The following is a 25,408-nucleotide window of genomic DNA, read 5'->3' as shown; positions in this document are numbered from 1 at the left end:
CTCTCCTGTTTTGAGGTAAGTGATTTGTAGAGAGATGCTCCATAGGCACCACTAAATAGCCCTTCGGGGATAGTGAATATCAGTAGACTATTCAACAAAGGGGGTATCCTAGCGAAGTCCATTCCTGTTCCTCTTCTTGAATACACACACACACCTTCCAGAGGACTTTTGGGTAGTACTCTGTACCAGAGACCCTGATTTACTGTAACCCCACTCTCTTACGTAGAAGCATTGAACCCAGTTCCAGTCTCCATTCTGAGTTCATTTAATTTGGTGAAGCTTGCAGGTAGGACCTGTGTGGTGGGGGTTTTTAGACTGTGTGGCTCAGTACTACGCCATTTACCCACTGATGCAGTGGAGCTCAAAGCTGCAAAAAAGGTAGATACTACAGTGGACTCTCACCTTGCAGTAGTATGGGATTGCACTGTCCAATAGGTCCCACTTGGGTAAACTTAATTAACCCATAAGGAGCTCAGTAAAAGCCTCTCCACCCAGACAGTAGTAGTAGTTGAGGGAAATAGCATAGGTGTATTTAAGTGGAAGCTGGATAAGCACATGAGGGAGAAAGGAATGGAAGGATATGCTGGTAGGGTCAAGTGAGGAGGGATGGGAGTGTCTCGTGAATCATAAACGCTGCACAGACCCAGCTGAGTCAAATGACCTGATTCTGTATTGCAGCTTTTTGTGATTCTAATTCTATGTAATTAGCTTTACTTGCCTGATTTTACACCAATTCATAACTTCTGCTTTGCACCATCAAGGAACTGAGTTTAGCCAGTGTCTCTCAGTAAACTGGATTGTTATTGTATCTCTTCTAGTGGACGATTTAAGATCAGAGGGGGAAAAGTCCATCAATTGTTACTCTGGATAACAAAGGGCACCTCAAAATAAAGCTGGTACCTTTGGAACAATAATTGAATTTTAAAGTCAACTCTTCTAACCTTGACTTTAAAATGTTAAGTTTTTGAATACTGCATCAAAAGTGGGAGGTTAAAAAGCAGTTGATACAGTGGTAGGGAGTGACATTATCAAAGGCAGCATTATTTTCAATATTGTTCAATGTAATACATCAGCTTACTTTACTTACAATCAAACTTGTATCGCATACATATGGTGGAACGCTTAGGGATTTATAATAAGATGATTACAAATAGGCACAAGGACAAATAATTAAAAGCTTGAGGTCAAGATGTTTCTGTAGAGACAGGAAAATACAGTGTGTAGTTCATTACGGCTAAGTTAAATGAAAACTGGTAATTCACAGGACTGCTTGGATTTTTTTTTTTAAAAACAGCTATACTGCTTTGGACTGGAGCAGAATCTAACTGGAAGACCTGGGATAAGTTTGCAAGGAAGAATGCAGATTGGATAGATGAAAGAGGGAAGCAGCAGAGGCAGTGCTGGAACACAGATAGATCTTGGAATGGAGTTTAAAGAGGTGTAGTGAGTTCATAGGTTGTTTAAACAGTAGCTTGAGGAGAACCCTGCATCTCCACAGTAAAGCACTGAATCTAATTGCAATAAATCTCATTAGCTCTATGAGATATTCCAAAACTTGTAAAGCAAATTTTATTTCCTCAGTCAGGGCTGGGTAAGGAATAGGATGACATTTGTATCTCAGGTTTTTCTTTGTAACTATATCATTATTTTACTGAAATATGATTGGACATAATGGGTGGGGTGGAGTTGAAGAGTTTTCTACAATATACCATGGATAAGGAAATTTAAATTAGAAAGAGAAAAGAGACAAATTAAGGAAACAAACTGAAATGTTCACTGCAAGCAACATTTTCTATTGTATAGCTATTCAACCAAAATAAAAAATTAGTTATGCCAACTTTTCAAAAATAGTGTCTTGACTATTTACTATAGGTGTTTTATAAATATATACTGCCTCTATATTGTTTCTAATTATGGTGCATGATGATGAAATGTTGCTGTACTTTCAGAAGCACCCCCCTCCTTTAAAAGAAACATTTGATGCACAACAAATATTACTTCCACCAAACAATAGTTGAGCAGATAAATAATACTGTTGGTAATTAACAAGAGCCTGCCCTCATTCAACTTCATTTACGCAAAGCTAAAGGCACAGGAAACCTTCCTTCTGAAAATAGGGTTGTCAATAGGTACCTCATGAAATCATAGAACAGTTCCAGTACAGAGGGAAGCCATTTGACGTGGCGTATCTGTGTCAACTCTGTGCAACAGCAACTCAATTAGCTGTGCAACAGCAACTCAACTCATTCTCCCACATTCTTTTCGGTGCCCTGCAATTTTCCTATATGTTTTTTTTTACCACTCTCTTAACTTGCCCTATCATCTCAGATCATTTGTGCACATTTACCCCCATTTGTCTCTGTTCCTGCACACTCTTTAGAATTGTGTCCTTTATTATATAGTGTCTTTCCTGGCTCTTCATACCAAAATGTACGACTTACACTTCTCTGCATTAAATTTCATCTGCCAAGTACCTACCCATCCCATCATCCTGTCCAGGTCCTCTTGAAGTCTATCACTATCCTCCTCTCAATAGTTTCAAGATTTCTCATGTGCAAATTTTGAAATTGTACCGTGTACATCCAAGTCCAGGGCATTAATATATATCAAGAAGTGTTCCAAATATTGACCCTTGGGCAATTCCACTGCATACCTTCCTTCAGCCCAAAATTTGATTTCTTGTAATCAATAATTTACTAGCCTGGTGGAATGGAGTTCAAATGCATGGTATGAAGTCTCAGACAATTGGTGAATTTAACCAGCTCAGAGGTGGAACAACCAAACAGAATAATAGTTTATACTGAGATATAAAATGTGAGTAGCATTGTGTCTCATTATGCCATATGTCATGTCAGCTAAGCGTACAGTTAATGGTTAATAAATGTCCAGGACCATTGATATGTATAACTAAGATATAAGAAAGACCAATTACATAAATTATAAACATTCAAAATAAAAGACATAACAAGGTTACTGATTTATTTTCTTGGATCCTCTCTGTTCAGGATGCCATATTAGACAAACTGACCGATAACCCAAGCAGTTTTTAGATCTGTTACAGAGCTGTCAACATCATGTAAAAATTTGTAATATTTCCTCAATCAGATAGAGTGAAAGATTTCAAATCCAAAAGTAAGATACTGTGGATGTCATAAATCTGAAATGGAAATGCTGAAAATACTCAGCAGCTGCCTGATCTGATCTGCTGAGTATTTCCAGCATTTTGTTAAGATTTGAAATCCCTTTTAATACATTTTTAAACCAAAGGACTGCTCCCACCAAATAACACCTGACAAGTCTGGTGTTAAGACTGTCAGCTTACACAATACTGCTTGGCACATGTAGGATTTTGAACCCCTTACATATGGTCTAATGTTAGCAGGTAACAATACCTAAATAAGATCCAAAGTGAAGTTTTAAAAGACTAACCTGGAACTAAACATTTTATATGGTATAAGCATTTTGATTTATTAAAATTTGTTAGACACAAAACAAATAAAACTTGATGTATTTCATTATAGTTTCTACAACGTTATTTAGAATTAAACAACATAGAAAGAATGGCATCAGAAAATACACAACTCGGGTAGTGAAGCAAGTTACAACCTCTGGGAATAGTGTGTTCATTACGTCAAGTCCCAACAATCTGTCAGCAGTTTAAGGTAAGTTCCATTAAGGTAAAGTTAAATTCTCAGACTCAGTTTTTTGCAATTTAATCAATGCATCAGCATACTGAAACTCCGGACTGTTTTCATACTCAAGCATGTCCAGTGCCACCTCACAGCTTTCCTTCACAACACGTTCCCCATCATGGAGATATTCTTTTAATACTTCCACACATGGCTCTTTGGCAATGGATCCTAAAGCTTCTGCACACTCATGACGGACCATGGGACTTTCATCTACTTTTTTCAATGCTGTTATAAGTTGCGGAACACTGGCATCATGCTGCATCTGGCCAAAGACATAGCCAATTTCGTGTCGAAACAAAGCACTGCTACACTGCAAACCTGCAGGGAAATACACAAAACTAGATGTCACCACCCAAAGTCAAATCAAAATTATATCCAGAAGTGCTTACTTAGAAGATCTGGAAAATCATTAATAGTACAGTGTAAATAATAAGCCAATTTCCTGATTTATTGTGGGTTTATTTTCCAAAAGTCTAAATAAACAACTAAGTTTTCTACAGCCTTTCCACAAGAGCCAGCAAGGTGCCAACAGTCAACAGCACCCCGAAATGTGAACATAAGATTTTTCAACTAGAATGCTGGTAACCCTATCAGAATCCTGCTACTAGCATTCTAGTAGCTGCTAGTGTACGCCTGGCAGAAAACAGACATTCCAACAGCCCCCTTCAGCCCACAAAACTTATCAAATTAATACTATGATATTAAATAATTATAAATTGACCCAAGTTTCATCTGCCTTTTGTTAGCTTTTAGGGCCTCACCTACCTTAAGATGGCAGTGATAGACAGGATAAAGTTATTCTTCAAATTAAAAGGTGCATCTTAATTTAGACATTAGATTCTGTAATGTGTGTCAACTTGAATTTGCCTTTGTCATTTTCAAAAGGAGATTTGCTAAAGTCTGGGACAAGTGGAATGCTACATTTCAGCCCCATAGGGACATAGCATTTTGCATTTAGATCCGTTACAGGAGAAAGCTGCTCTACTAACTACAGCTATAGCCTCAACTTAGAGCATCTCACTAGGAAATATTATATATTTATATCTCAGTAGCCAATCAGAAGATGCTTTTTACAGTTTGGGCAATGAGAAGTTTATGTCTTCCCAAGATTTGACATGATGGTATATGAAAATATTATGGAAAGATAAAAGCAATAAACTAAATACAAAAATATTTAAAAGGAAGAAAGGAAGAAATTGCATTTGTATGGTGCTTTTCATGATTTCAGGGCCTTCCAAAGCACTTTGTGGCCAATGTACAGAAATATAGCAACCGATCTGAGCACAGCAAGGTGACGTGAAATAAATCACAACAATTTGTTTCAGGGAAATTGGCTAAGTGATAAATGTTTGGTAGGGCACTGAGAGGACTATTCTTCTGGGTTTTTTTTTGAATGGTGCCATTGGATCTTTTATGGCCCTGAGAAGCCCAGTCAATTCCTCGGTTTAATGTTTCATCCAAATGACGGTACTCCAGGCAGCACAACCTGCCCAAAGTACTGCACTGGATTGTCAGCCCATATAATGTGGTTAGGTCAAGTGAGGCTACAACATTCTGATTTAGAGGCAAGAAAACAATTAATCATTTGACTTTGATATGTCAACCCCAAATTACAACTGTATTAATGACCTAACCAAAAAAAACTTGCTAAAATACGCACCATCTCCTAAGGCCAAGACTGCTTCTTTACTTCCAATATTCCGCAGGGCAAACATCGCTCTGTATCTGTCGAACAAGGGCAAGGATTCATCCAGCAGAGTTTCCCTCAACTTCTTAATATCTTTCTCCAGAGCTGGGGGAGCAGGATCAATTGAACAGTATTGGCTTTCACTCTGGCCTTTGTTATTCTGAAGCCATTCAATTCGTTTAACTGCCAGCTGACAAGTTTCAGCAACCTAAGTGTTTCAATACAAATTAACCATTTAAGTGAGATATAGGAGAGCCACTTAATCATATTATAAAGGTATCAAAATAAATTAATACAATTCAGTTTCAAGCAGCGTTCTAAGATTCCATGAAAATAAACTACCATATGTTCTTGGGCTTCACCAGCATCTCACAATCCACTGATGTATTACTGCTCAGACTATCATTTTCTGTAATGGTAGTTAAACAGCCCCAGTAGGGCTGAGGAAGAGAGATAATGTGTGTACTAATGGCTGTACATCTGCATGTTGTATTGTCTCACTCTCTCCCCACTTTCACAGGAATACAAACAGGGTTTTGCCCAGGCTCATTCATATCTGTCATTATGGTGTTGGAATCTGAATCTATAAAGACCCAAATCAAAATTGTCCGAAGACGGACATGTGGGATCTCAACAAATGAATTCAAAGCACTTGGCAGTATAGCTGCTATTAGGTCTCATCTGTCCTGCTTAGTGAGCATAGCTTTGTTTTTATAAGTCTCTCATCACTACTGCATGCTTTCATCATGTTTTGTTCTTGTGAATCTAAACTGCAACTTTTCTATGGTTCCAATATCTTTTCACTAATGGGACAACCATAGCAGACACAGTAATCCAAATACAATTTAACCAATAGCGTATAAAACACAGCTCCACCTCTTTACTTTTGGTCTTAGAACTCATAAGTCTCAGAAGGCTTGTGATGTTGAGCACAAGTATCAGCTAGTATTTTGCTTATTGTGTTTGATGGCTGCACTGTGAAAGAAGAACTTCTTGATGCATTCTAATATGGGCTGTTATTCAGAAAGCCACATTACTGTTAGAGAAACTTATTGCCCTAGCTTTCAATAGGTTAATAAGTAGCACTTTGTAAAACACACAACTTTCCCAAATTCTACAGATGTAATTGCATCATTTATTTAAGCCAAGTGCAAACACAGCTGAATTTGAAATACATCATGAAAATTATCCTGGAAATTGAAAAGCTGTGCACTGAAACACAGCAGTCCAAAAATTGGGTTTCAGATCTATTGCTTGACTGTGATCGCTGGAAAGCATTCTGAAAATGGAATTCTGGTTTAAATTTCTCACTCTAGTCTGAAGCCAATTGTAGTGCCCCATGTTGCCTTGGGATCATCCAAGTTGAACACAGAACAGGGCATGTGTTTTGAAATTCTGTTTTGCTGTAAACTGAACAAGTAACAAAGTGGAATCAATAACTTCCAATCAGGATCCAGTAACAAAGGCAATAGTTGTTAACCTAGGTCCTTCATGACACTGTTGAAGCCCATTACATCAGGTAGGAACACTCGACAGAGGTAACGTGGGGTGGGGGAAACAGGAAAAGAGGGGAGCAGGGCAAACATCAAAAGAGAAAGAAGTGCTTCAGATAAAAAAAATGGATCTGAAGCTGTGATGACACTATACAAATACAAGTTGATATTAAGCAGTTGTTTTCTCTTCTATAGATTTTCAACCTCAATATACTTTTAGATTATGACTTTCCGTCTAATTATTTCTCCCCTCTCGTGTTGTGTTGTTCCTGACTTGCATTTGACTCTTGTTGGCCTGAAATAGGGACAATTCCTGGGCTCGGCCTCTTTTTGTTAGCACTTTCCAATTTATGTGGATCGGACATGATCTTCGAAGCTCAAGGGCTGGAAAAGAAGTTTGTGTTTGGGGGGAAAGCCATAAGTGTTCTGACCCTTTTATGTTACAGCTTCTGTTCCTGGAAAGTCACTGGGTTACTGGCTGGTACAGTCCTATATTCTAGTAAAGATGATCTAGAACTATGCTTGGCAGCAATGCTGAGATGGGGCATAGTACAACCAAGAGGGTGTTTTTTTTTTAAAAAAATACGAAATAACCCATAGTTCCATTAAACACTCCTATTACCAAACCCATTTAACAGCCAGAAAATTTTTATCCCATGTACCCTCTTCTTTGCTGGGAGTAAACAAGGCCAAATGGAAGCTGCATCAGAAGGAAGAAACAATCAGATGGAAAGTAATATGAACTGATCTTGAAGGTGAAAATCCAGAAAAAGGAAGAAAACAATATTTTAAGAAATTGTATTTATATAGCACCTTTAACATCATAAATCATCCCAAGGCGCGCTACAGGAGCGTTCCTAAACAAAATTTGTCACCGAGCCATGTAATGAGATATTAGGGTAGATGACCAAAAGCTTGGTCAAAGAGGTGGGTTTTAAGGAGCACAGTAAAGGAGGAATGAGAGGTAGAAAAACAAAGGTTTACAGAGGAACAATTCCAGAGTTTTAGGCTTTGACAACTGAAGGCACCACCACCAATGGTGCAGCAATTAAAATTGGGAGTGCTCAAGAGGAGGGCAGATCCTGGAAGATTGTGGGGCTGGAGATTGGGTAGGGAAATGTGAGGACATGAAGAAATTTGAAAATAAGGATGAGAATTTAAAGAGACTTTGCTTAACCAGAAGCCAATTCAGATCAGTGAGCGCAAGGGCAATGGGTGATCAGAACTCAGTGCGAGTTAGGACGCAGGCAGAATTTTGGATGGCATCAAGTTTATGGAGGATAGAATATAAGAGGCTGGACAGGAGTGAGTTGAAATAGTCAAATCTAGAGACAGCAAGGTAGGGATGCAGCTGGGCAATGATAGAGGTAGAAATGGAGATTTACTGTTAAAAGGTCAGAAGCTGATCTTAATTAAATTACACATCTATAAAATGAAATTAAAATATCCTTACCTCTATTGCTGCATCATGGGAGTAATAGCTCAATATTTCAAGGACCTCTGGTTTTCCAATAGCTCCCAATGCCTCACCTGAAATATAGTAACAGTATTAAAAATGCAATACAAATAAATCCCAGGGGAAAAAAAAGATAATTTAGACATTTATTAGCTGCAGCAGATTGGGAACTGGCTGAATGACTGCACACACAAAGTTGTTGTTGAAAAATATAGATCTGCATGGAGGCTAGTTACCAATAATTTCCTGCAGGGCTCAGGACTATTTCATTGATGATTTTGATGCTTGTGTTGGGGATTGATCTACAAGCTCACATAACACCAAATGTAAAGACTCTTTAGAATGTTCAACCACTAAAAGCAAATCTAGAAATGCCAGAAAAATTGGCTCATGTTTAGCGAATGCTATTCAACTTAAAGTATACATAGTGTTATGCACGTGGCAGATAAAAGGCAGAATATGTTTGCACTCTATAGCAACAAAAAGCCAGTGATGAAAAATAGAAAGACTTGCATTTATAAATCGTTTTTCACGACTATGTGTCGAAGGGCTTTAGAGCCAATGAAGTACTCTAGAGTGTAGTGCAATCTAAGAAACATTGCAGCCAATTTGTGCTCAGCAAACTCCCACAAACAATGTGATAATGACCGGATAATCTGCTTTTTGTGATGTTGAATTACAGATAAATATTGACCAGGGCACAGGAAATATCTCCCCTACTCTCCTCCTAGTGCCTACAGATCTTTTACATCCACCCAAACAAGCAGATGGGGCCTCGGTTTAATGCCCTAAAGACTGCACCTCCAACAGTGCAATGCTTCCTCAGTATGGCACTAGGGTGTCAGCTTTGACTTTTGTACTCAAGCCCTAGAGTGGGACTTGAACCCAGAACCTTGTGATTCAAAGGTGAGTGCGCTATCCAATGAACCACAGCTGACAGATAGATGTGGCTGTTTTCATATGTCACTCCCTAAAAAGCTGCATTATTCTGCATTTGTAACAAGTCATGACATCTACCCACACAAATGTCCAATTCTAATGTTAACCACTGAAGCTGATTTCCTTCAGTGTTGTTCATAGATAGTTGGAAGACATGAGGCGAGATTGTAACTCACTCAAAAACCATTGACTTAAAAGCGAAAACCAGGCCTATGGCGTTTCATAATAAAGTGGATCTCCAATTATGTTGCAACAGTAAATAAATAATATATTGTTTGAGAGAGGGGTGCTGGTTTTTAAGTACTCAGGAGGGGATGTGAAGCATTTGAGGGCAATGGCTTGTGGCTAGGGAAGTGAAATGAAGACTTTGGGGAAAGATAGTGAGTACCAGCATATCAGGGGTACGAAGGCAGTCAATAAAGGAACTGAATAGCTGGGTGCTCAAGAATGGATGAGGAATTAGCATATAGGTATTACTGGTACTAGAGATTAGATACATAGCAAACTCAGGTGCAAATCAAACGGAATATTTACATTTGAAACACAGGCAATGGTAATCAAGTCCTGTACATTTACCTGGGCAACAAGCAATGAGTTTCTAACATGCATATTAGTTATCATATTGTCAGCATGGCTCAATGATGGAAGGATGCTCAAGTCCCACTCCATGACTGAGGCAGTACAGCATTGTCAGAGATGTCATCTGTCAGATGAGGAATTACAACCAGATCCCGTCTGCTTGTTCAGGTGAATCTAAAAGATTTCACTCCACTACTTGAAGCAAAGCAGGGGAGTTTGCTCAGTACCCTGACCAATGATTATCCCTCAAACATCACCAAAACAGATTAACTCATTATTTATTGCATTGCTAATTGTAACTTTGCATTTGTAATTGTGTTTGCTTGTGTTAACAACATTGATTACATTTTAAAAAGTACCGCAGTGGCAGAAAAGCAGAGAAATCCTCAGGTAACCTGTTTTAAACTATGAACAACTCCCCGCAACATTGGTTATTTAACCTGAATTTTTAATATTAACAGAGAATCCAACAGATTCTAGATATTAAGATTTAACCAGTACATATACAGACCCAATAAACAGATAGCTGTCCAGGAACAGCAGTCAAAAAATACATATCTGCTCCAACACCCTACCTCTGGTCTGTCAATCCCAGTCACAGTGTAACTAAAAGAACGATCAAACTTTGATTTTATAAGGCGTCTTTCACAACCTCTGGGATGCCCCAAAGCTTTTCACAGCCAATTAAATATTTCTGAAGCATAATCACTATTGTAGTGCAAGAACAACTCATATTTATATGGGAGTAAAGTACATCAGATGCTGGAAATCTGAAATAAAAACAGAAAATGCTGGAACATACTTTTGGGATGGTGTTGGTTATATAATGTGCCTACTAAAGTAGGCTTCATTGTCTTCTGTATGTTAACAGCAAGTTTTTATTAACTACCTGTAATTATATACAAATATACAGTGTACAGGCATGGAGTTATCTCCATGCTAGGTATACTTCCCTGGCCAACCCCACAATGACCCTAGGTCTAAGTCAGGTGCCTTCTTACCTCAGTGTGTGGCCAGTACTGTACAGTCCCACATTAACCCTGTATGTGCCAGACCCCTCCAGTATACATACTCAACCCAAAAGATTAACTATTTCCCTCTCTACAGATGCTGAATATGTCCAGCATTTTCTGTTTTGCAATCATATAGTGCCTTTTACATAGTAAAGCATGGCCCTTCACAGGAGCAATTACTACACAAAATTTGTCCTTTAAAAGAGCCTTTTCCACATGTTAAATGGTTACCTAATTGGAATTAAGCATAAAACTGCCAACAGTAGGCTCCTTGAAATAAAAAACAAAAAAAAAAACATTGGAAATGCTCAACAGGTTAGGCAGCATCTCTGGAGAGAAGCAGAGTTGATGTTTCAGGTCCAGATGACCGGGGGTGATAGAAGGCTGCTCAAGTCCCACTCCATAACTGAGTATATGACCCACCCAGCAGCTCGGTGTAGCACTGAGGCAGAACATACTAGGAGCAGGGGTAGGCAATTCAGCCCCTCGAGCCTGCCCCACCATTCATTACGATCATGGCTGATCTCATTTTGGCCTCAACTCCAATTTCCCGCCCTCTCCCCATAATCTTTCAACCCATTACTAATTAAAAATCTGTATCTCTTCAAATTTATTCAGCATCCACTGCACTGAGATAGTGAATTCCACAGATTCACAACCCTTTGAGAAAAGCAATTCCTCATCCCTGATTTAAATCTACCACCCCTTAGCGTAAAACTACGGCCTCTTGTTCTAGAATGCCCCACAAGGAGAAACATCTGCTCCACGTCTACTCTGTCTATCCCCTTTAGCATCTTATGTACCTCAATTAGATCTCCTCTCATCCTTCCAAACTCTAGCGAGTATAGGTCCAAACTGCTCAATCTCTCCTCATAAGAACAAGCCTCACATCTCTGGAATCAATCAAGTGAACCTCCTCTGAACCGCCTCCAGTGCAACTACATCCTTCCTCAAGTAAGGGGACCAAAACTGTGCACAGTACTCCAGGTGCAGTCTCACCAATGCCTTGTACAGTTGCAACAACACTTCCCTATTTTTATACTCTATTCCTTTGGCAATAAATGCCAAAATTCCATTTGCCTTCCTTATTACCTGCTGTACCTGCATACTAGCTTTCAGCGATTCATGTACGAGGACACCCAGATCCCCCTGCACTGAAACATTTTCTCCATTTAAATAACAAGTCGCCTTTTTATTCTTCCGACCAAAATGGATAACCTCACACTTGCTCACGTTAAACTCCATCTGCCAAATTTTGACCCATTGACCTAACCTGTCCGCATCCATTTGTAAGCTGCTTATTTCTTCGTTGCAACATTGCAGTGCAGCATTGTCAGGAGTGTCAGCAATCCGACGAAAAGTTACAATGAGCTAAGGTCACCTCGGCTTGAAACGTCGATTCCCATCTCTCTCCGGAGAGGCGGCCTGAGCTGATGAGCATTTCCAGCATCCGCAGTATTTCGCAGTCGCGCGGACACCACCAGGAAGAGAGTATAAAAATAGGGAAGTGTTGTTGCAACTGTACAAGGCATTGGTGAGCCCACACCTGGAGCACTGGGCACAGTTTTGGTCCCCTTACTTGAGGAAGGATGTAGTTACACTGGAGGCGGTTCAGAGGAGGTTCACTAGATTGATTCCAGAGATGCGGGGCTTGTTCTTATGAGGAGAGACTGAGCAGTTTTTGGGGATAGCCGGTGTCCAGCCTCCAGCCTCACCTGCTTCGTGCCTGACCATGGGCTCCTGGCTGAGATCCTGCAGCACCCGGGTCAGGACGGGGATGGCGCGCGGGTCCTGCATCTGGCCCAGGCAATAGGCCAGTTCGTGCTTCAGCAGCGCCGACTCGTCCCCGAAGCCCCTGGAGATCCACTCGATGGCGAGCGGCCCGCCCAGGTTCCGGAGGGTGAACAGCGCCCGAAAGCGCTCCTTCAGCGGCCTCGACACGTCCACCAGTGTCCGCCCGACCGACTCCACCGCCATCGCCTCCACCATCTTGAAAGGGACGTGACGCCGGGGGAACCACGTGACTCCGCCCCCCCCTCCCACCCCCAGCATCCTCCGGGGCCAATTGGAATAACCCATGTGGCTTGGGCTTGGAGGGGTGGCACTGGATGAATCCATCGCGCAGGGGGAGATGCAACCACATTCTCTGGCATTGAGAGCAAGTGGGGAAATTATACTCAATTCAGTACCTGCAAAAACACCTATTGCCTCACTTTGATAGAACACTGCATTTTAATTTGCAAAGATCAATAGGAAAATATTACAAAGTAGGTTTAATTCCCAGTCTGAAGTTAGCTGATCCCAGTTGGGTTTGAGCAGCCTCAGTGTAACTGCATTAAGGGAGGAAGGAGAATCAGAGTTTCCTGATTGTGACTATACCCACTGGCTCCTCTTAGAAAACGTTTCTGAAATTATGCAGGATGAAGATCCTCCACGTTCAAATAGATTTATGACAGTTGCCATTTGAGTTCATACGTAAAGCGTAGCGAATACTTAGACAAGGTAATGGAAGGCCGATGCACATATGGGATTGTATACCATGTGTAGCACCTTCAACAAGGCACGTGTCTGGAGTGTTATGGAACACTATCCAATTGCCTGGGTGAGCGCAGCTCCATCAACACTCAAGAAACTCGATACCGTTCAAGAGAAAGCAGCCTGCTTGATCAGCAACTCACCCATAAACATTCACTCCCTCCACCATCAGTGCGCAGTGGGAGCTGTGCGCATCACATACGAGATGCACTGCAGCAACTCCCCAGAGCTCCTTCCAAACCTGTGACCTCTACTGCCTGTTGTTGTTCATCCCTCAAGGCCAAGATGACCATGTTTATTATCCGGAGCTAAAAACAAAAAACTGCGGATGCTGGAAATCCAAAAAAAAACAGAATTACCTGGAAAAACTCAGCAGGTCTGGCAGCATCGGCGGAGAAGAAAAGAGTTGACGTTTCGAGTCCTCATGACCCTTCAACAGAAAATCAGTTCTGTTGAAGGGTCATGAGAACTCGAAACGTCAACTCTTTTCTTCTCCGCCGATGCTGCCAGACCTGCTGAGTTTTTCCAGGTAATTCTGTTTTTGTTTATTATCCGGAGTGTTTGCTAGGATTCTGGTAGGTACGTAGTTGACAGCTGAGGGCAATCTATGCCTGGAATGTTCTGCTGCAAACAGAACAACATACTGTAGATGATTGAGTTTTGGACAACCTTCTGGCTCAGAATTTCCTCTCCGCCTCTGATATTGCGCTTGCTTTTGAAGGAGGCCACAACCTTTTTTATTTGGTTGCACCAGGTGCAGCGATCCTGGACAAGCTCCTCACAGCTCTCAGGGGTGATATCAAAACTCCTAAATGAAGTCTTCAGGGTGTCCTAGTAGTGCTTCCTTTGACCACCATGAGAGTGCATCTCAGACTCAAATTCTCCATTGAAAATTCGCATTGTTAAGTTAGTATCAGACATTCTGGCTACACAACGAGCCCAACTCAGTTTGACTCTTTCAATATGGTGTGGATGTTTGGCATTCTAGCTCAAGTGAGCACCTCAGTATTTGGTATTTTGTCCTGCCATTGGATCTTCAGAAGGTTCCGAAGGCAGCTCAAATCAAAGTGGTTGAGTATCTTGGCATGACACTGACACACAGTCCAAGTTTTACATGCTATAGTAGAGTGGACAGGACTATTTCTCTATTGACTTTCTGTTTTGCAGGCAGACATACTCCTCTTCATTCCCAGACTGATATTTGCCAAAGGCTACACTTTGGTGATTCTTGCATGTGCCTCGTCATCAATATAGATAGATCAAGTGAGCATGTTGCCGAGATGTGTGAATCTATCACAAAAACAGAATTACCTGGAACAACTCAGCAGGTCTGGCAGCATCGGTGGAGAAGAAAAGAGTTGACGTTTCGAGTCCTCATGACCCTTCAACAGAATTCTTCTGTGGAAGGGTCATGAGGACTCGAAACGTCAACTTTTTCTTCTCCACCGATGCTGCCAGACCTGCTGAGTTTTTCCAGGTAATTCTGTTTTTGTTTTGGATTTCCAGCATCCGCAGTTTTTTGTTTTTATATCTGAGTGAATCTATCTGCTGCTGACAGGTTCTGGTCATGGATTGAAACCTTGGGCCCTACGGCTTCCCTGCAACAGGCTGATACCTTACTTCAGGTTTCTTTGTGCTGATTGTAAAGCCAAAGTTGTCACATGCATTGGAGAACAAGCCCATGCTATATTGCATGTCCAACTCTCCCCCAGCAGCTGGTGCATGGTCACCAGCAAAAAGGAAATTGCAAAGTATGTCCACCTATCACCTAGATAAACAAAGGCAGCAGATGGATGGAAGCATCACCCTCAGTTGGAGCTATAATGCTGTTCCTTCACTGTTGCTGGGTCAAAATCCTGGAACTCCCTTCCTAATAGCACTGAGGGTGTACCTACACCACATGGACTGCAGCAGTTCAAAGAAGGCGGCTCACCACCACCTTCTCAAGGGCAACTAGACGTGGGCAACAAATGCTGGCCTTGTCAGTAATGCTCACAACCTTTGAAAAATTAAAGAAAGGAGAAAAGGGAAAGAAAATCATTCAGTTCAAAAATTGAAAATTGATTCATGTAATACAAAATGGATTTGCATTTATATAGTGCCTTTCGCATCCTTGTAACATCCCTAAGTGCTTCAGAGCCAATAAAGTATTTCTGAAGTGCAGTCACTATTTTCTGAAAATAAATTGGCAGGCAATGTATGTACATAAAGTCCTAGAACTGCCAATGTGATGGATGTCCAAATAATTTGTTTTAGTGATGATTGAAGAGCAAAAATGTTGGCCAGGACATCAGGAAAGAACTACCTGGTCTTCAGATAGTACCTGGGGATCTTTTACATCCACCAGAAAGCTTTTTTAAATATTTATTCTTGGGATGTGAGTGTCACTGACAAGGCCAGCATTTATTGCCCATCCCTAATTGTCCTTGAGAAGGTGATGGTGAGCTACCTGCAGTACATATGGTGAAGGTACACCCGCAGTGCTGTTGGGAAGGAAATCCCAAGAAACATCTCATTCAAAAGACTGCTCTCCAACAGTGCAACATTCCTTCACTGCACTGAATTATCATACTGGATTATATGCTTAATCACTAGAATACAACATGAACCAGGACCTTCAAACAATGAGGAATGTGCGCTACGACTGAACAATGGTTATACAGTGACCAAAGCAAACAGCAATAAAATTAGTATAAAGACAAAATGTACTCTAGAACATTTATTGTAAACCTCATAGTGAGAGATTTATAAATTGCAAGAGGAGGCATTTGAGCTCAACAGGCCACTATGTCATTCAGCTAGTGGTGATCTACACACTTCATGTGGCCAGGTTGAAATGTATACTGCTGAACAATGTTGTCATATGGGGTGTAAATGCTAGTGAGGGTACTTCAGTACAGCTGGGTTAAGAAAGGGGGAAGAAAATCAGCAGGATGCTTGCTCTTATACACTGTTCATTGACTCCTGTTAGAAAGGATACATGGATGTCACTAGGGAATCAGACACAGCTGTAATGTCTCAGTTTGAATAACCTGCCAAAATTCAGTTTTTGTTTACACATCAAAACTTGGCACCCTTTCTGTTGCATTCCTACACAAGATAAGAACACTTGCCAGCCTGATAGGTGATCTTTGTCTTCTCTATTGCAACCGTTCCAGTTTGTTTTATTAATACTACTATATTCAATGTCTTTATAAACATTGTGCTTTTATTGCACCTCGGCTGCATATATGCTGCTCCACATACTTTCTCCTCTTCCTACACAATCTTGTTTCCTAAAATCAATACTCATTACAATTTTGAATACCTGTAGTCTAACTCATTCTCTGAACCTCTAAGCATTCATTACCTACCCCAGTCTTACCTTTCTCCAGCCATCTACCGGTTATTAATGGTCATGCATGAGCTCACTTAAAACACTACTTATGGAGATCATAAAAATTAAAGCATAAAATAGAGTTGCATGACCTCTTGTGTCTCTGATGAGGTTAGCCCTTCAAATTAATCATTATATGCTAATCCTTTTCTCCTGTTCCTTCACTATATCATTCTACATTTTCTTTTTCAAATTCTTATACATTTTTCATCTAATTTGTCTTATTTATTCTGCTGTAAGTCACTGTTCTTGTGCTAATAAATTTCCATATAAAATAAATCATGCCCCCGCCCTTCTGATTCCTCCAATGATAATCCTGCACCTCTCTTTTATTATGGATCTTCCAACAATTGGAAACAATCTTTTACCACTCACCCTCTCAATATCTTTCAAAGTTTTGAAAACTTCAAATTTCTCACCCTATGTCCAAGGAGAAAACCCCAATTTTTTAAGCTTATTTTCATAATTATAGAATTGCATTTTTATCATTTTAGTGGATCTTAGTTTTAACATTTCCATGTCTCCTTTCTCTAATGGCTACAGGACAGAAGGAGACCATTTGTCCTGTCGAGTCCATGCTGACCCTCTGCAAGTGCAGTTGAGCTAGTCCCATTCCTCTGCTCTTCCCCCATAACCTTGAACATTTTTTATCTTCAGGTGTTTATCCAATTCTCTTTTGGAAGCCACAATTTAATCAGCCTCCATCACACTTGCAGTGTATTTGAGACCTCAGCCATTTGCTTTGTGAAAAGTCTCTTCTCATGTCGTCTTTGGTTCTTTTGTCAATCACTCTGAATCTGTGTCCTCTGGTTCTCGACCTTTCTGCCAAAGGGAACAGTTTCTCTCTATCTACTCTGTCTAGGCATTACCATTACTGAATACCCCTCTATCAACATCCTGTGGGTTACCACTGATCAGAAATTGAACTGGACCAGCCATATAACTAATGTCGCTACAAGAGCAGGTCAGAAGCTGGGAGTTCTGTGAGGATTAACTCATCTCCTGACTCCCCAAGGCCTGTCCACCATCAACAAGGCATAAGTCAGCAGTGTGTTAGAATACTCTCCACTTGCCTGGATGAGTGCAGCTCCAATAACACTCAATAAGCTCAACACCATCCAGGACAACACAGCCTGCTTGACTGGCATCCCATCTACCGCTTTAAACATTCACTCCCTCCATCGACATAGTGGCAGAACTGTGTACCATCTACAAGATGTACTGTAAAAACTCACCACAGCTCCTTCAACAGCACCTTCCAGACCTGCAACCTCTACCATCTAGGACATGGGCAGCAGGCACATGGGAATATTACCACATGCAAGTTCCCCTCTAAGCCAAACACCACCCTGACTTGGAACTATATTGCCATTTTTTCACTGTCTCTGGATCAAAATCCTGGAAAGCCCTTCCTAACAGCACTATGAGTGTACCCATGCCACATGGGTTGTAGTGGGTTAAAAGGCAGATCACCACCAGTTTCTAAAGAGCCAGTAGGGAAGGGCAATAATTGCTAGCCTAGCCAGCGATGCCCACACCCCATGAAAGAATAATTAAAGACCCCCCATGATCTCGAATAGCTATATCAAATCTCTCAACCATCTTTTCTATAAGGAGAACAACCCCAGCTGCTCCAATCTATCTATGTAACTGAAATCCCTCATCCATGGAACCATTCTTGTAAACCTTTTCTGCAGCCTCTCCAAAGCCTTCACTTACTTTCTAATGTATACTGCCCAGAATTGGGCACAATACTCTTGTTGAGACCAAACCATTATCTTATAAACATTCATCGTAACTTAATTGCTTTTGTACTCTATGCCTCAATTTATAAAGCCCATGATCCCATAAGCCTTTTTAAGCACGTTTTCAATTTGCCCTGTGTAAAGAACATATCATTTTATTTCTGTTGGACTGTGGACTAATATTACAATGGCTGCAGTTGAAAAGCATGTTTACTGAAACAGTGTGAGGGATATATACAATGTTGCTGTCCTGGAACAGAGTGTGCCATGAAAGACAGGATAGTGCCGAGGAGGAGTCTGGTCTAACGGGGAACTGCCTGGAAACAACATTTTAATTGGCTCCTGACTAGGTGACCAGGCTTTGTGTGAGAGCAGTGCAGCAGAATAACTCATACCCTGAAAGGAAAAAAGACATAAATCTTCTTTCTCCTGTGTGTGTAAGATTCCACTAATTCTACAATAATAACTAGATGGCTTTTTCTCCTCATATCTCTATAACCTGCTCCCTCTCTGAAAACCCCTGGCAAGAGGCAAAGGGGAAAATCACTGTAAGAGACATTGAAAGGCACATGCTCAACCAGTGAACTAAAGTCTGAAAGTGCTGGAAGACCATCTCATGTCATTCACAAAGAACTGAAAGGAATTTGGAAGGCACCGATCAAAATCAACCAATCAAATCCTGTGCTCCGGAATTGGTCTTATTGAACTGTTTTATCCCACCCTTAAAATCCATGTTTTTGTGTGTGTTATGTGTCTTGTGTGTGTGTGTGTGTGTGTGTATAGAAATTTAAGAAGGGGTAGAGTTTAGGTTATGGAGTTAGAAATTAGCAATTCATATTTCTTTCTTTTGCCACTGGTTAAAAGCAATTTATTCGTTAACAGTTGTTTACTTATTAAGTTTACAAACCTGGTGCTCATATTCTGTTCACTGAAGTTGAACAATTAGGTGGGTTGATCAAACTTTTTCACGGCTCGGGGAGCAGTGGGGATTGATATTGCAGTACACTATCCTCAGTGAGTTGTGACAAAGTTTGGGGGCTTGGGTCCAGGATATTTTGGAACAGAAGACAGTGACAATTCGGGTGTAGGTTTAGTAAGTAAAGAGCTATAAGGAAACACCAGGTTTGTACTGTCAAAAATAAGATGGCACTGAAAACTGCTAAAGCTTTCCTGCAAGTGGAAGAGATGTTCCTGATGATTTTATAAGGGATCCCAAAAGCCTGGTTAATTGAAGTGGCAAGCAAATTAAGAGTAAGATTGCCTGCCAAAGCTAGGAAGACAGAAGTAATCGAAGAGACGGCACAGCATTTGAAATTGGAAGGAATACCTGAGAGACCAAGTTCTCCAAGGGTGGTTCATTGGAATGGGCTCAAATTCAGTTGAAAATTTAAAAATTGGAACTAGAGGCAGAAGAAAAAGAAAAGGAAAGAGAAAGGATATTCCAAAGGGAACAGGTAGAAAGGGCAGAGAAAGAAAAAGGAAAGAGAGCTAGCATTTCAAAGGGAGTTAAAAATGGCCAAGTTAGAAAAGGAAGAAAGAGAAAAGGAGAGAGAATTCCAGTTTAAAATGCTGGCAGTTAAAAAAGAGACACCAGTAGGTGAGGCAGGACTTATTTCCAGATTGGAACCCAGTAGGGAGATGTTTAAACTTGTACAAGCTCTTCCAAGGTTTGAAGAAAAAGATGTTAAAGAATTCTTTATTTCATTTGAGAAGATAGCTAAACAGATGAACTGGCCAAAGGAAAGCTGGATATTGCGCATGCAGAGCAAATTTACATGTAGAGCACAGGAAGTTTACGTTTCACTGTCAGAGGAGGTTTCTAGTGATTATGATGTGGTGAAAAGGCCATTTTGAGTGCATATGAGTTGGTCTCTGAAGCATACATACAAAAGTTTTGAAATTTAAGGAAACAGCCTGTGGAAACTTACATTGAATTTGAAGGATTAAACGAAGTAGTTTTGACAGGTGGATACAAGCATTGGGAGTTGCAACTACCTATGCAGTTCTCAGAGAGGCCATTCGCTTGGAAGAATTTAAGAACTCCCTACCTCCTGTAATAAGAACCCATGTTGAAAACCAAAGGGTTGCAACTGCTAGACAGGCAGCATTAATGGCTGATGATTATGAGCTGATCCATAAAACTGAACCTTTTTTTCCATCACCCCCATAAATTTGAAAAGGATAGAAAGTGGCAGAGTGAAAAGAAGGCAAGTAGCCAGGGTAAGGAATGGATAGCTGGGAATACCTTGAGATCTCCTCCCCAGATCAAGGAGGAAGCTATTGAGGGTGGAGGTGAAACTCGAAAGCCTAAATATTTCCATTGTAATAAAGTGGGACACATTTGTTCAGCTAAACCCATTACTATATTAAGAGACACGGGAGCTACTCAAACTCTTTTGCTGGAGAAGGACCTAGTTTTCCCTCCAGAGAGTTCAATGAAAACTGAAGTATTGGTAAACGGGACAAGTAGAGAGTATATCCCTGTTCCATTGCACAAAGTGCAATCGGAGTGTGATCTGTTGTCTGGATCAGTGGTTGTAGGAGTGATTAAGGAATTACCCGTGGATAGAGTTGATTAACTCCTTGGGAATGATTTGGCAGGAGTGAAGGCTATAGCTTTGCCCATAATTACAGAAAATCCAAGAGAGGCTAAAGAGACGGAACAGTTACTAGAACAAGTTCCTGGCATTTTTCCATCATGTGTAGCGACCAGAGCAACGGCTAAACAAAGTCCATAACCAGAGGTCAAAGTAATACAATGAGCAGATGTTAGAGTAGCCAAAACTTTCTTGAAGGATGAGGATACGTCAAAGGAAGTGTTTGGCTTTTCTTCATTGATTGAGGCTCAGAAAGTAGATCCAGAGTTAAATAAGTTAGCACAGTCAGCTCACACTGAAGCTTAGGCGGAAGAAGTTCCAGAGGGCTATTACATTGAAAATGGAGTTCTGATGAGGAAGTGGAGACACCCTGCAGATGGGGAATGGATGGTTGTTCATCAGATAGTTGTACCGCCCAAATATCGTATGGAGATATTGCGAGTAGCACATGAAATCCCAATGGCAGGACGTGTAGGAAAATGGAAAACCCAAGCATCAAAAAACAGGTATTTTACTTGGCCAAGACTTCATAAGGTTGTAGCGCAACATGGTATAACGTGTCATACGTTAGGTAGTAAGTAAACCTCAACATGTAATCAAACCAGCACCTTTAATACCTATACCAGTTTTTGAAGGACCATTCAGTCGGCTATTAGTAGTCTGTGTAGGACCATTACGCAAAATGAAAGCAGGACATCAGTATATCCTTACTGCCATGGATATGACAAATTGATTTCCAGAAACTATTCTTTTAAGGACAATTACAGCTAAGGTGGTGGCGGAAGAGTTAACTCAGTTTTTCACTCATTATGGCTACCAACTGAAATACAATCTGACCAAGATTCTAACTTCATGTCTAAAATTTTCCAGGACATAATCAGCAGTTTGGGTATCAAACAAATAAAGCCTACTGCCTATCACCCACAGACACAGGGAGCTTTAGAGAGATACCATCAGACTCTCAAAACCACGATTAAGACCTATTGCTATGAATACCCTAAGGATTGGGACAAAGTATTAGATTTCTTACTATTTGCTACCAGAGATTCTCCAAATGAATCAACTGGATTTAGTCCATTCGAATTGACCCATGAAATAAGAGGTCTGTTAAAAGTGACTAAGGAAAAGCTCCTAAAGCAGAAAGACAAATCCTCCATTTGGATTACATGTCCATGTTTCTAGAAAGACTCACAGGAGCATGTAAAGTAGCACGAGAGCACTTAAAAATTTCCCAAGCAAAAATGAAAGAATGGGCAGACAAACATGCCACAATTACAACATTCCAAGCAGGAGATGAAGTATTGATATTATTACCTTTGCAGAGTGAACCCTTGAAAGTGAAATTTGGTGCCCCCTACAAGGTAGTTAGGAGAGTTAATAAAGTGACTTATCTGATAGATACCCCTGAACATAGGAAGAAGAAACGGTTATGTCACATAAACATGTTGAAGCAATATCATCACAGAGATGATGGGAAAGAGCAAGTATGCCGGCTGGTCGGAGTAATGGAGGATGACAGAGACAGTAAGAGTAAGGTAGAGGTAGAAGTAGAGAGTGCAAAAAGCGAACTTCTGACAGACATTGTGTTTTCATATTTAAAGGAAGGGCCACAGGAAGATCTAATAAGGTTACTTAGAAAGTTTAAGGGAATTTGTAGGGATACACTTGGATGTACTACGTTAGCTAGACATGATGTGAACATAGGAGCCTCACTGCCAATAAAACAACATCCTTATCGGCTGAGCCCAGAGAAACAAGCTCAGGTAGAAACAAAGATCCAATATATGCTGGAAAATCTACTAGTTGAGACCAGCCAAAGCAGCTTTATAAAAACAAAAAACTGCGGATGCTGGAAATCCAAAACAAAAACAGAATTACCTGGAAAAACTCAGCAGGTCTGGCAGCATCGGCGGAGAAGAAAAGAGTTGACGTTTCGAGTCCTCATGACCCTTCAACAGAACTGAGTGAATCTAAGGAGAGGGGTGAAATATAAGCTGGTTTATGGTGTGTGTGTGTGTGTTTTGGGGGGGGGGGTGCGGGGAGAGAAGTAGGGGGGGGGCTGGTGTCATTGTAGGGACAAGCAAGCAGTGATAGTTGCAGATAATCAAAAGATGTCACAGACAAAAGAACACAGAGGCGTTGAAGGTGGTGATATTATCTAAATGAATGTGCTAATTAAGAATGGATGGTAGGGCACTCAAGGTACAGCTCTAGAGGGGGTGGGGTGGAAAGGCTAGGGCATAAAAGATTTAAAAATAATGGAAATAGGTGGGAAAAGAAAAATCTATATAAAGCAGCTTTAGTACTGGTTCCTAAGTTGGATGGAACAACTAGATTTTGTGTAGACTACTGGAAAGTGAATGCAGGAATGAGGTCAGATTCGTACCCAATTCCTTGGTTAGAAGATTGCATCAATAGGGTTGGCAGTGCCTAATTTCTTTCTAAAATTGATCTATTGAAGAGGCACTGGAAATGCCATTAACATCAAGGGTAAAAGAAATATCTGCCTTGGTTACACCAAGTGGATGGTATCAATGTCGAGTCATGCCATTTGGGTTTAAAAACGCTGAGCTACACTCCATAGACTTATGAATCAAGTTGTAGATGAAGTACATAACTGTGCAGTTTATCTAGATGATATTGTAATACGTAGTAATACATAGGAAGAACATGTAAATAAATTAAAGGACCTGTTTAAGCAATTGCAGTTGGCTGGCTTAGTCATAAATCTGGCCAAAAGTGAATTTGCAAAAGCAAGAGTAACTTACCTAGGTCACATTGTAGAACAAGGGCAAGTAATGCCAAGAACAGCAAAAGCGAATGCTCTAATAGAATTTCTCATTCCTAAAACTAAACGAGAAATTATGAGGTTTTTGGGAATGTGTGGGTTTTAGAGGAAGGTTGTGCCTAATTTCAACACAATAGCTGTACCTTTCACCAATTTGTTAAGAAAACGGACAAAAGTGGTTTGATCAGCAGAATGCCAAGCAACCTTTGAAAAGCTGAAGGCAATCTTAATAAATGAACCAGTGTTGGCTGCTCCTGACTTTGCCAATCCTTTTAAAATGGCCATTGATGCTAGTGACTTGGGGGTAGGTGCAGTCGTATTAGATGATAAATTAGGGATAGAGAAACCAGTAGGGTGCTATCCCAAGCAACTAAATCAATATCAGGGCAAGCACTCTACTGTAGAAAAATAAACTCTAGCATTTTGTCTTTTCAACGTTTGAAGTTTACGTCTGACACAATAAAAAAGAAACACTAATCTACACTGACCATAATCCGCTGGCATTCATTGAAAAGCTTAAAACTCGAAATGTGAGACTGTTTAGATGGAGTCTATTGTTTCAACCATTCAATGTAAAGATTGTTCACATTGCCAGCAAAGATAATGTGATCGTGGATGCATTGTCCCAGGTGTAAATTATTAAAACAAGTTAAAGGGGTAAGAGATGTTGAAGATTGTATAAGGGGAAGGATGAATGGAATTAAGTCTGGTGCTTTGTTGTCCATATGTCACATACCTTGTGATAAAATGCATTTTTGAAATGGTTTTTCATCTCTTTTAAGGGTGGAGACATGTAAAGGACTATCATTTTACTTCTGTTGGACTGTGGACTAAAATTACAATGGCTGCAGTTGAAAGATATGTCTACTGGAACAGTGTGAGGGATATATACACTGTTGCTATCCTGGAACAGAGTATGCCATGAAAGACAGAATGGCGCCGAGGAGGAGTCTGGTCTAATGGGGAACTGCCTGGAAAGAACATTTTAATTGGCTCCTGAGTAGGTGACCAGGCTTTATGTGAGAGCAGTGCAGCAGAATAACTCATATCCTGAAAGGAAAAAGACCTAAAACCTCTCTCTCCTGTGTAAGATTCCACTAATTCTACAATAATAATTAAGTGGCTTTTTCTTCTCATATCTCTATAACCTGGTCTCGCTCTGAAAATCCCTGTCAAGATGCAAAGGGAAAAATCACTGTTAGAGACATTGAACGGCAAGTGCTCAACCATTGAACTAAAGACTGAAAGTGTTGGGAGACCATCTTGCGTCATCAACAAAGAATTGAAAGCAATTTGGAAGGCATCAATCAAAATCAACTAATCAAATCCTGTATTCTGGTATTTGTGCTATTGAACTGTATAATCCCATCCTTAAAATCCATGTTTTTATGTGTCTTATATGAATGTGTATAAGGATTTAAGGAGTAGAATTTAGGTTATAGTTAGAAATTAGCAGTTCATATTTCTTTCTTTTGCCACTGGTTAAAGGCAATTTATTCAATAAACAG

At 40.4% G+C, this 25,408-nt stretch overlaps 1 protein-coding gene across 2 annotated transcripts; it reads right to left on the bottom strand.

Moving 5' to 3' along the window:
- Positions 1-2,965: 2,965 nt before the first annotated feature.
- Positions 2,966-12,878, bottom strand: dohh (deoxyhypusine hydroxylase/monooxygenase). 2 transcript variants are annotated; one of them, XM_041204698.1, is made up of 4 exons: positions 12,575-12,878; positions 8,326-8,402; positions 5,353-5,587; positions 2,966-4,010 (listed from the first exon to the last, which is right to left on the bottom strand). In XM_041204698.1, the coding sequence occupies exons 1-4, from the start codon at positions 12,846-12,848 to the stop codon at positions 3,673-3,675; spliced, it is 924 nt and encodes a 307-aa protein (XP_041060632.1). In that variant the 5' UTR covers positions 12,849-12,878; the 3' UTR covers positions 2,966-3,672. The 2 variants fall into 2 exon arrangements, with proteins under 2 accessions (XP_041060632.1, XP_041060633.1); XM_041204699.1 differs by lacking the exon at positions 12,575-12,878 and adding an exon at positions 12,241-12,425.
- Positions 12,879-25,408: the final 12,530 nt, after the last annotated feature.

The sequence above is a fragment of the Carcharodon carcharias genome, chromosome 14, assembly GCF_017639515.1.
Source record: "Carcharodon carcharias isolate sCarCar2 chromosome 14, sCarCar2.pri, whole genome shotgun sequence".
NCBI lineage: Eukaryota > Metazoa > Chordata > Chondrichthyes > Lamniformes > Lamnidae > Carcharodon > Carcharodon carcharias.
This window is presented reverse-complemented; position numbering and strand designations above follow the sequence as displayed.